We start from the raw sequence: 12,916 nt of genomic DNA on the forward strand, positions 1-12,916 counted from the left end.
CAACATACTTGCTGTGTTTTTGAGCTGCACTCAATATAGGGAGGAGCATCTATCAGCTTCCCAAGCTCTTCTGTCTTGAATAATAAGGGAGTGTTTGGTTGGGAAGAATGGGATTCTGGAATTGGAATCAGAATGGATGACTCCCATTTCGACTGTTTGGTTGGAAAGAATCCTATTTCGATTTCGATTCTGGGATAGAATGGGAATGGCTCAATCTATATAAAACTCAATCCCTATTTTTCTCTATGGATTCAATTTTTCATTCTAATTTCGATTTTGATTTTGATTTCGGTCATGAACCAAACGCTTGAGGAGATTTGATCATTCCAAATCTGATTCCAAATCATTTCGATTTCTATTTCTATTTTGATTTCGGTTATAAGCCAAACACCCCTTAAATGTGAACAAGTCATATGCAGCACTTTTATGATGCTGATTTGGTTTAGAGCAGGGACCGGGAAGCAGGTAATGTCATTGGTTATTTGCCCCACTAGTCTACGGAAACTCAAATCATGCAAACTAATAAGTTGGTTCTTTTTTTGGTGAGAGGGAAAGGGTATACAAGCCAAGATTTTCAGCACATCATATAAATATGTTGAATTTGCTGGTATTCAACTGCCTATAACTTTATAAATTACCAATAACTTTATAAATTATATATATATATATATATATATATATATATATATATATATATATAATGTTTTAATTCCAAAAATTATTTTTCTCCCGGCATTATCAGAAGATTATTGAGCCAGAGATTTGCCTAGCTATTGAACGGTCCTTCAGCATGTGTAAGATGCTAGAAGAGTAGAAGGCGAACTTTATAACTCTCATTATTGGGTATTCATATGCAACTGAGTCATTTTGCTTTAGGCCTATAATCCTCATTATCACCCTTAAGAATATCACAGCAAAGTTGCTCATAAATAGAATGAAGAATGTTCTAAATTTGCTGAAAAGTGCCAATCAATATGCCTTTGTCCCAAAGAGAAATATATCTCACAATATTTTTGTTATTGATTAAATTATATATGATCTTAACTAAGGTTCCAACAACTACGGTCTTATAACTATCGAACATGATATAGAGAGGATATGGCAAGATGCATCGGGATTTCTTAAGTCAAGATGAATGGATTCAGTTGGTGGTTGGATGTTCGTGACGATCAACTCTTCTGATCATGATGCTCTCCTGGATGCATTGTTTGATTTGGGGTCTATATTCAAAACAAAAGGGAAAAAGAGGTGGTTCTTAAGAGGAGTTAGCATCTGGTGATGCTTGGGGGTATCACAATAAGAATATTAGACTTACTAGGGATGAAATAATGCAAGTAAGAGGATATTAAAACCCAGAGAAATATATGCATATGGCTTAGATAGAGTTGTCTATATTTTGGTTGTGGTCCCAACGCAAGATTTACTCTTGCAAGTCATGCTGATTTAAAATTTATTTTTAACAAAAATATGATAAGAAATTAAGGGCTTCTTGCCTCCATGTATATTTTATGATCTTGTAGAAATCAATTATGATTTTTCCATAATTATACTCTATCGCAATTGGTTGAATTGGAGAATTCATAAGTTCCTTAGAAAAACCACATGAACGAGAAGACTGAAGCAAAGGCCGAGCTGAGTACAAAGCTCCTAAGAGTAAATTTCTTTTGAAACACCATGGAAGTTTACAAATTTCTTTAGATTAGCTATTTTCATATGGGTCCTAAGAAACCAATAGGATCATAGGAGAAAAATAAATGCCTAGAGTAAGGATTATCTTAGTCACGAATACAAGTTTGTATGTAGTCATGAAATAAATTTATTCAGAATAAATGAGTCAGCTTTTCTCAAGCCTATTTTACTTCACAACCAACTACTTGACTGTGCCCGATGACACAGTAAATACTTGGATCTAGGAAAGTAACATTATAAGTTTTTTCTTTTAAATATTTATTTTGATCTCAAAATAAGGTGGTTAAATTAGTTGTTTTATTTGATATTTAGTGGGTACAAGTAGAAAAATAAGCTCAAAAAACTTTAATTTTTTTTAATCCTCTGGCACAAAAATATAATTGTTTTAGATGGCATAACCGTACTTGGAGAATATGAATAAAATTTTTCCAACGTTCCCGGGCGTCGCGTGGCTCCATCTTATCGGTCGTTCCGAGCTCTCCCAGCTTCCCGAGCCCTCGCGAACGCCCACCTCCTCCCAGCGCTCCTCGCTGCCACCCCCCGCCGGTCTCCGCCGTCGTTTTCCTCCCCATCGTCACCGGCATCGGCCTTCGCCTTCCGATCTCCTTCAGGTGCTTTCCTTCGAACTCCTAATGTGCCATTTTTTTTTTTTAACCTCCGAAGCTTTCTCGAACTCTCGATCGCGTGATTTTTTTTCCTTCAAACCCTGAGGTATGCCCTCATCCAACCTGTGCCCCTCTCTCATCGAGATGGATCCGCTTCGCCTGAGCCTCTGTCCACCCTTCTTTCTCTCCCTATATTGAACTGTATAAATTGTAATTTTTGTAGCCAAGGAAGAATCCTTTCGATGGAAAATCTCCAAACCCTCCAAAATATCATGCTTCTACCAAGATTAAGCTCTCAAAACCTCAAGGGACCAACTCGCACCGCCACAACTCGCACAAAATCCTATATGCTTGAGAAAAAACCCCAACCGCAACCTAAGAAACACCTCCGATCTCCCTCAGGTGCTCTCCTTCCCACAGATCTCCGAAAAATGAAAAGAATAAGAAGCCAAAAGAAAAAATATCAATTTATGTGGGAAAAGGTCTTACCTTTTAATCTTTTCCGTCTTTCCTTTGTTTTTGTTGATTATTCCTATGTTTTCTACCGGTGCTTCCTATGTTTTTTTTTTTCCGTTCTCAGGAGTCTCAATTGGGTGGGAGGCTTGGAGAAGCCGAATAGGGAAGTTTAGACGATAGAAAAGGTCTTACCTTTTAATTTTTTCCATCTTTCCCTTGTTTTCGTTGATTTTTCCTACGTTCCCCTGGCGCTTTGTCTGTTTTTCCGTTCAGGAGTCTCAATCGGGTATAAGAGTTTCAAAGATATAAATATATTATCAATTAATTTATTGAATAAAGTAGTGGTTACGCCATCCAAAGATTTAGGGATCAAATCCTCTCATCCTTCAATTATATACATATTTCAAAAGTTTTTTTTATTTATAAAAAAAATTAAAATGAAAGGTAGAACCGTGGTTTTGTCTGAATTTTCTTTTAAAAAAAAACTTAGATTTCTCTGTCATGATGGCTGCAAAAAATTAACAGAGACAATCACACTAATTTAGTTTATGATGGCTGAGTTTGATTGCTTTTGACAAATGAGAGGGATGATACCGTTTAGCAAAAGAAAAAAAAAAAAACATAAACATTAAAGATCTAGAAATGATCTCCACAAAAAAGTGTCTTCACACCTCAATTCTAACAAGTATGTCTACCATGTTATTTGCTGATGTGAAGAAGACGTATAAGAACCATAACCCTACTACAAGAATATCCTAAGCTCTTAACTTCAACTGGTGATATGGTAGTGATGCATTCACTAATATGAGAGGGATGGTGCTAATTTTTATTAATAGATTCAGAATTAATTTCTTCTGATACTATGATTGATGCATTGTCTTAACAAAGTACTTGAAAACTATTTTCTATTATATACATATGAATGCTAATGTTTGTGAGTGTATATGTATATAAGTGTATCTGCTTATTTATATGAGATAGATGGTTCTAATTTGATTAATAAACTTGGCTTTAATCTTTTTAGATACTGTGGTTAATTTATTCATTTAATAGAGTACATGAAAACTAATTTCTAGGTGTACATTGAGTGCATAGTGACATGATACAGTTTGGAAAAATATTACATGAAGCTCATCGTATAATTTCAAGCTGTGTTCATATGATTTTTCAGATATGTAGTTATTAGTTAATAATTACAAATATTATTTGAAGTGACTAAGAGACAATTATGACTTAGGTTTCGCTGAATAGGTGATTATGCTATATTATGCTCTATCCCAATGATAACAATGAAAGAAATATTACTAATTTAATATCTTTTTTTCAGAAATAAATGGAGTATCTATTCTTTGCAGGTGACTATGTACTTTCATCTAGATTTCTTAAGCAGATTTATCTTCTAAGGTATTTGTTGAATTTGACTCTTTATCTCCATGTTGATAAATGAAAATTTGTAAATTTTTGTTTTATTTTGTTTTCTTAAAATTTATTTTGTCATGTTATTTGTTAAGTTGATTTACTGGTTTGTTTTTCTATATCTTTGAACCCATGCAAAGGTTTGCTGTTTCTTTTGGTTATCATGAGATCTTTCACTTAGGCCAAGGGAAGAGAGATAAGCAAAGCTTGTAGTTTTTTTTTTTTTAATGTATACAAAGTTCTATTTGACTTTTTTTTTTTACTTTGCATGAGGAGAGTGCTTCAAATCACCTTTATTTTGCTTCTTCTGCATCTTCCTTGAGTGGATTTTATTTACAAAATTAGAAAGACTCTATGGAACTTTACCCAAAGGCTTTGTTTTTAAGGGTTTTATATTTTGCTTTCTATTTACATGGCTCCATGAAATTTATTCAGCTACATGGAGCTTTCTATTTTTGTAAATAAAAAAACTATAAGTTTTGCTTATCTCTGTGTCCTTACTATTTTTTCTACTACTCAATTCTTCGTGTAGCTCGCTACCTTGCTGCAGTAGTCACATGGCATCCACTCCGACCTCTTCTCCTCCCCTATTTATATAAAATGAAAAAAAATAGCTTCAATCAAATTTGTTTATTCTTTTTTCATCAATGCTTATAATCTTTTTTGATCTTTTTTCACTTCTAGCAATGACGAGATCGAAAAAATAAAATAGAAGTGAAGATTCTAGTATTCTCCTCGATCAAGGTTAAAAAAAAAAAAAGAAGAAATTTATGGTATTTTTGTATGAAAAAAATTTAATTATAATTATATTTTTGTTAAAAAAATGTATTTATGTGCCATCTGAATCTTGATATAATAGCAGTTTTTTTATAAATAAGCAATCTAGACAAACATATCAAAATTTTGTACAGCATCTAATAATTAAAAAAACTATAACTTTATTATCACTATTTTTTTGTTAATTTTTTTATTATTTAATTCAATTCTGCTGCATAGTGTGGGTTACTTACTAGTGCAACCATCAAAATCCAGCAACATAAGAAACCTGAGGGAAATTACAGACCCAATTCCAAACTGGCTGAAGCAACTGAGCCGACCCCTGCTATTAGAAGACCCTCCCAAGCCCCTGAGAGATGGAGTTTGAGCACCCAAGGCAATGCACCTCTCATCTTGAGAGGAAACCCCTACATGCCCCCACTCACTGCCATCGATCCCCCCAATTGACCCCATTCCCATCTCCTACAATTAATCACCAAACCCCCCATTCAGTAACTCATTCAAATCCACCTGATCATCCCCCTCCTCTCAACAAATCCCCATCTTCTCTCAGTTTCAAGAACTCCGATCGCCCTTCCATCCCCAATTTAAACCCTAGAGCTCCATCTGAGACCTTGCACTCTTTCGATGTATCCGGCTCTCTTGATTTCTTGATTCTTGAGTCGGTTCTTTTGGCTTTCATTTGACCTTTCCATCAGCCTTTCCTGTTCACTGTGTATGAGTTGATACAATTAAACTATCCCATTCAAAATCTTCTTAAAATAATAGTTACATGCAGGGATCATCACTTACCAAAGAGATGGATTCAGGGTCCAGAAATGAGGATGTTGTTGGTTACAACACCACCACTGCCAAGAAGGCCCGTCTGCAATCGATGCTTTCCGCTCTCCTTGATGATCCCATACTATCTGATGTTCCAAAGAAGCCGACACTGGCAGATGTTGACACCTTGATCAACTTGGAGTTAGGCAGCGCGATGAAAATATCCGTTGTTAAGATGGATAATACCTCCTTTGGTATGTTGTCTTAAATCAAGAAACTATCTGACATTGCTCATCGTAATTTTTTCAAGATCTCCAGCTTTGCTTCATAGTGCCGTATGCTTATTGTCCTTTTGTTCATGACTTTTTTTCTTCGAGACTAGTCCTTTATTTTGGACTGACTGATGGTAATGGATTTAGTAATCAAAGCCAGCTTGGATGTTAAAATATGTTGTATATATCTAACTAGTGTTTTGGAAGTTTATTATTCCTATTTGTTGCCAATAGTATGCGATATTTTAACGGTCCTTTGATGCCTTGACATCATATTTTGTTTCAGGCTTTCAATCATTATGTGCATTCCAAGGTTCCATGTTAACCACTGTTGTGGATTATCTACTCCCTGCATGATATGGTGGTTATTCTCAGAGACATGCTGTTGTATGTTGACCAATTATCTGGTCATTTAGTGAATTAGTTTTCAAAGTCTAATCACTGCAGTATTGTTAACTAATCCTCAATTTAACTCAAAAAAGAATTAATTCGGTGTGTTATCTTATGGTCAGTTTTCTGCCATAAGATTTTAACAGCCATTTTCAACATAATTACCTGTCCAATGTATGTTGTTTGTAATTTATTGTTTCCTTCTTTCTGAAGATGTTGCAGTACTGAATTCTGCTACATTGAAGGACTTGAAAATGGCAATCAGGAAGAAAATAAATGACATAGAGCAAGCACAGATGGGTCACCGCCACATCTCATGGTATGTATTGGTTTCTAATCTGTCACTACTTATCTAGATAGTCATCAGTTCCTATATAATATTTCACTCAAGTTGTGTAAATATTTGCATGTATGAGTAATCTGAGTTCACCTATACATAATGTATTTTATTTTTCCGAAAATTTTTCTGGCTGTTATACATTTTTCTAAGGAAAAAATTCTGGCTGTTATATGCTTATTCAATAAATAAAATATCATAGATATGGAAAAATGATTTCATTCTTTATTATTGGTATGCAATGTTTACAAGTAGTGAAGCATTGCCTTGTACTATTTGTTAGCAGTCACTTAATAAGTCCTCAAAACTATATTGCTACCTTAGTCCTGTACCCCATAACACCAAGATTTCATCAGATCCATCTATGATCTTTCTAATTGTTATCTACAAATTCTTATGTCATCCTCATTTCAATCAGTTAATAATCACTTTTTGTTTCTTGGTTTGACTGACCCTTCAGAAAACATATCTGTACACCATATGTGGCAATAAAAAGGTTACCTAACGAACAAGCTTGATTGAAATAAATGAGAAATTGCTTGCTGAAAGTCAAGAAAATCAGTTATTCATGTCAAATATAGGTTTGTAGATAGTCTTTTCTTAAAAAAAAAAAAAAAATCTCCATCTTGATCATTTTGATAATAGATTAGAGACACCTTCAACCTTAATGCTATTTCTTTGTTTTTTTTTTTGAGATTGTTGTCATTGAACCTTAACATTCTACATTAAACTACACAAGATACCCCAATTATGTGTTTGGCTTTGTGGATGAGGGTATGGTCCAATTAAGGTTGGAAAAATTCATTATTGTCTTTCAACTGGGAGTCAATTCTTTACAAATCAGCGCCATATTCCCTCCCAAGGCAATTTTGGAGAAGGGAGGAGCCTTCCGTAAAAATTTAAAATCTTGTTGGTTCGAGAAAGACCAATCTTAAATAAAAGTTGTTAAAACTTGTGCAACTGGGGACATATCTCCATGCTTTCTCTGGATAAACATAGGAGAAACCAGGATGTGATCTTGTGTATCACATTCATTTTTGAGGCACAAATTAGATGCAAAGAGCCATGAATAAAGTCCTTGTTATGGATCAGTTTCTTTAAATACTTGATGTTGGGTATGATCTTGAGGATGAGATGGTCGCATTGGGGTACCATGAGCCAGAAGTCCTTTCTAATGCACCATTAAATCATCTTAATTATTTTCATGATTGTAGTTGTGAGATTGAAGAAGAAAAGGATATATTTGTGGGATGGGAGGAGAATTTCTACTTTCCAAAAATAAGGTCACTCACCAAGTCTAGCAAGGATAGTTTACATTTGTGGAGATTAGAGGAGGCCGAGGCTTGGATTTTGATTGCTTTTAGAATGAACTATACTTATTCCAGGAATTTGCTATTAAGTTACAGAATCATGATTAATACTTCGAAAGCAATATACAACCAAGACAATGCTAATCCCTGATAGTTGTTGGAAAGGTATTCTTAACATCAATAATGTTTAGATAACATACAGCTGACCAGTCAAGAAGATCCACTAACAAATTATTTGTATGGTGGATGTCTTTCAACTGAAGACATACCTATCCATTGTTTAGAAGGTGAAATAGAGGCAAAAATTCTGTTAATACGGAGGGAGGAATGAACACTTCTATTTATTTAAATTAAGGGAAACTGTTAAAGAACTACAAACAATTTGCAATTGATTTGAAAAGGTTGATTTAAGATATTTGAAATGGGACCAAATTGAATCATTTTCGTTATAAGTCTCTTTATGTCTTATTGGCTAAAATGAGAAGGAAATAATAAATCATGTGTTGCAGTCTTTTGGGAAAAGGATTCTCTTCTAGACTCCATGATTCTTGGTGTTGGTGCTTAAAAATAATATTTTCACACATGATCTGCTAAAGGGTAATGTGATGTTTTGATGATTCTCTTTACTATGTGCTTTCCATGAAAGAACCACCAAGCTCCTCTTGTTCAAAAGCCATTGATGAGAGATAGTAAGTTTTAGGGTAATCTTTGCCAATACTGAAGTTTGTTCAAGTGAATCCTATTAAATATGGTTCTAAAGAATGTAATTTATTGTTGGCATTGCCCAGTAATTTATATATCATGATGACATAAAAGGTGACTGCCTGCATAAATGTAGCCCTTAGTCGTGCTGCCATAGATTTCCAATTTGTATTGATTATTTCATTGGGTAGGGTTGCAACTTGCCGCACACACTTATCTTTTTTTTTTTTTTTTTTTTTTTGACAAATTATCAAAATTTTTGAAGTAACTAAGAAATTGCCATTATTTTTAATTTACATGTCATTCTATACTATATAGTTCATCAAATAAACAGAAAAAAATATTTGTTTAGTCTATGCTTTTAAATTTTTAATTCATTTCTAATTGATTTATGTATTTATATACATTACTAACTGTTGAGTGATTTTACTAACAAATGTAGTTTTCTTGGGTGCCCACCTGAGTGCCCATCTTCTGCCAAAAAGCTATGTGCGACGTTGACCACTCATGTTTCACAATCACCCTTTGGACATTGAATAAATGAAATAAAAATGTGCCAGAATAATTTTTCCCAAGGGGATGCTAATATTTAAGACTCTGATGTTATACAACTGAACTTTTTCTAGTCTTGGTATGGCCATCTTGTAATCAAGACCAAACTTGTTTCCTCTAAGTCTGTTGATCTTAGTGTTGAAGTTGAATAACTTGGGATTTGAAGGTCAGGCCATATGTCTTCGTCTTGTGTAGTCACCTGTTGTTTTTGTATGAGTGAAATTATAGAATTGGTATCTCTCAATCTTCCCTAACTTCTAAAAGTAAAAGCATGTTACTAGATGATATGAACTCTTGCGAGGATAAACAATCAGAAGTTGATGTTTTTTCTTGAAATTATCTTGTGTAGTCTGTTCATCTTGGCCTTGTGTTTACTTGTTAAACATGTCTGGATCCCCAACTTGAAGATTGCCAGTGAGATCTCCAAACAATGCTTGTTCATATAAGTCTTTATCTTACTTTGGCGCATCAATTTCTCTTTCTCTACTGGATTTTGGGTCTGAACTTGGGCTGTGTACTTTACAGGAGGCATATCTGGGCTAACTTTTGTTTGGTTCACCATAATGAGAAGCTCGTTGATGACAATTCTCTACTTCGTGACTATGGCCTACGTAACAATTCAAAGGTGATTATCATTTTACATGCATTGAAATGCTTTTTTGTGTATTTTGAGCTTTCTTAGACTGGCAAATGTTTATGAATTGCTGCTCACTAAAAGTCATTTTCAAAATGAGTGAATGGTTGAATCACTTATTACTTGGTCAAGCATCTAGCCTTATATTGCATGAAAACTCTCCAAGTTTGGTGGTATAGCTCCCAAACCAGGTTGAAACACTAGGAGAACCGTCCAGGTCATGTATGGATTGTGTCCTCTAAATGTTAGCCATTTCTTAGAAGGTAGCGAGGAATTTCTTCATTTAAAAAAAGAAAAAAAAAAACACCCAAGGCAAGGAATTCTGTATATATGCATTTAGTTTAATTGCGCCTCTCCAAGGAGAGGATTCTGCCATTTCTGCGAGAGCCTCTCTTGTGTATCCTGTGCCTCATTGGAGATAGGAGCAAAACTCTGCCGGTCCTTCCCTGGCTGTTGACGTGTCAATTCAAAAATCCCACTCACAGATGGAGGTAGCAGAAGCAATTTGCAATCTCTTTCACAAGAATTTGACAAGGTGTACTGCTCTGCTTCATTTGAGATATACAGATTGTCATGGGCCAGCAACTGCTATTGGGCAATTTTTGTTTTATTGAACAGGAAGTACTCTAAATTTTTAAACTCATGGTGTATTAAATAGTTTCCCACAAAGTTGACCTCTAAGGACTCCCAAAAGGGGGGGCTTATGATTTGGCTTAAGCAAAGGAGAAACAGGTTCTATCTATCCAGCTTCTCTCCAATTTTTCTTCCAAGCAAAACTGAAAAACCTGCATTTTTGGGCACATCATTGAACCAAAAAATTGTGTTACCATACATGCCAACCATAAACAACAAGGCTAAGTACAGATTTTGTCCTCTTAAGTCTCCCACTCTGCCAAAATGCCTAAAATAGCCTCGTAACTTTTAAATATTAGAGATGTAGCTTTAGTAATGTGGAAGTATAGTGGATGGTTGCAAAGTACCAAAAAAAACATCCAGATTTTGTTTTTTTGAAAAATATCTTATCATTTGATTATGGAATTCCTAGAGGAAGTCATAATATTGAACTTGCATGGACTACCTTGGTTCCATAAAGGTTGATACTAAATTCTCTCCTCTGAGCATTCCCTTATCATGACTTCATTTTAGGCTGTTAATGGATGATCATTTTGCTATTTTAAAAATTTCCATGATCCACAAGTTATGTCCTTCCTCTCTCTCCTTTGGATGCAGGTCGTTTTTTCCCCATACGTCATGTCTAGAGAATCTCAGAAACATTCTAGGAGAAGAAAACATCGCCTCTTCAGACGTTTGTGACTTGTGTATTGAGCTGCAAGCATCTCTCTTCTGCAATTTGATGGTTCTCTTGTTTATAAAGCTTTTTGATGGATGTCTGTATAACTGCTGCATTCCCTTGTGCACCCACAAGTACATTTATATCTTTGTAATTGTTCTTTCCTTTTCTGGTATGGATTTGAAATTTTTTTGTAACAATCCAGGGGACCTTGTCCAAAGAGGTTTCTCAAAAGATGTTATTTAGGATTTTTGATCTTGTATAAGTATCTAAAATCTATCTAGTGTAGAGCAAATATTAGATTAAACATGCTCGAAGAAGCCCTCAAATTTTTCCTCTGCTAGAAATTTATTGGATTATGATCATTTCATGATTTTTGTTGCCCTGGGCACGATTCTCATTTTCTGCTTGAACTCAGATTCATTGACTAATTGAAAAATGATGATCTTTGGAACCTTGTTTATATCATATAGGAAGAGTTCTTTGCAGCACAGAAGGCTCGTTGAGCCATGTAAGCTGTGTGCCGTCCTCTTTGCAGCCTCAAGCTTGTTAATTGTTATATGTTGGAGTTTAATATGTATCAACTTCCATACGTGATTCCATACTGCACTTGCAGTTGCGAAACTTGCTTGTTCGTCTAAAGCCATCTGTCACCATGCCAGCATTGAATCAGAGAGATTTAGTTCTTACCAGAACCAGCGAAGAGCCATGCTTCTTAGGCAGGGTTATGGAGATTGCCCCTGAACTGAAAGCATCAGAAACTCCTTATAGCAAGTTCTCAAAAAGGAATAGCAGGATTCGTCAAATGGAAAGGCAGTTCAGGGAACTTGTAGCAAACTTGAACCCTCCATCTTTGGAGCTCGAGCATTCAGATATTGGTAACCAAGACTGGTTGTTTGGGCCTTTAACTTGACGCTCTGGTCGTTACGCCAACCGGTGCAAAGCCAGCACAGAAGGCTTGTGGGGTCATAGAAGCAATTTTTGAATACAGGTGGTGAGGCTAGGATAGGAAGCAATTTTTCTTCCTCATTTATTTGTTTTCAAAGGTGCAGTTGAGAGTAGCTTAGGGTTTACGTTTTCAGCATATGAATAAATAATGATGTCAAATTCATTCAATAGCTCATTCTTTTCCAGAATCCGAAACACCGGTTTTCTTTCAACCTGACTGATGTTGCTTTTGGGAGAGCCAACCTTTCATGTTTACCCGTGGTTACAGTTGTTTTTGGGTAAAATACTTGTGGTGATATGTAGTTGGTTATGAAAGGTTTGTCAAAGAGGTGGTTAAATTAAAAATTATCTGTGTACATAGTTTTGTGGCGTCGTGGAGTGAGCAGGCTACTAGGAGATAGCAAGGAAATTGCATGGAGGGGAAATTATGCACAGAGAGAGTTTGGCCTTTTTTGGCTGCCTTAATAATTTGAAGGGAAAAGGGATGGGAAGGATCTATCCACGTCCTGATAATTCTTACATGATACCACTCATTTGATCAAAGTACCGGTTTCTCTCCTAGGTTGTATCGGTTCGGGGGCCTTGGATATCAATGAATTTCCAGGTATGAGCCTGCTCCGCCCCAACTTCAAAATCAATAGACCAGGCCAAGATCCTGGGTTACTTTTCAGTTCTGTCATCCACTAGATTAGGACACTTCATTAAAGATCACTACATTCGTTGGAAAGACTTTAGAAGTCTAAAAGAAGGACAATTTCTTTAACTTCGAAGCATC

At 35.3% G+C, this 12,916-nt stretch overlaps 1 protein-coding gene across 5 annotated transcripts; it reads left to right on the forward strand.

Moving 5' to 3' along the window:
- Nucleotides 1-2,065: 2,065 nt before the first annotated feature.
- Nucleotides 2,066-11,458, forward strand: LOC105053764 (U11/U12 small nuclear ribonucleoprotein 25 kDa protein). Of its 5 annotated transcripts, XM_073245825.1 has the most exons (7): nt 2,161-2,300; nt 2,875-2,935; nt 4,106-4,154; nt 5,722-5,959; nt 6,581-6,686; nt 9,794-9,893; nt 11,133-11,458. In XM_073245825.1, the coding sequence occupies exons 4-7, from the start codon at nt 5,743-5,745 to the stop codon at nt 11,214-11,216; spliced, it is 507 nt and encodes a 168-aa protein (XP_073101926.1). In that variant the 5' UTR covers nt 2,161-2,300; nt 2,875-2,935; nt 4,106-4,154; nt 5,722-5,742; the 3' UTR covers nt 11,217-11,458. The 5 variants fall into 5 exon arrangements, with proteins under 5 accessions (XP_010933347.1, XP_073101924.1, XP_073101926.1 ...); XM_073245824.1 differs by lacking the exon at nt 2,875-2,935; XM_010935045.2 differs by lacking the exons at nt 2,875-2,935; nt 4,106-4,154 and having other exon boundaries at nt 2,066-2,300.
- The last annotated feature ends 1,458 nt before the right edge of the window (nt 11,459-12,916 follow it).

Source organism: Elaeis guineensis, chromosome 11, assembly GCF_000442705.2.
Source record: "Elaeis guineensis isolate ETL-2024a chromosome 11, EG11, whole genome shotgun sequence".
Taxonomy (NCBI): Eukaryota; Viridiplantae; Streptophyta; class Magnoliopsida; order Arecales; family Arecaceae; genus Elaeis; species Elaeis guineensis.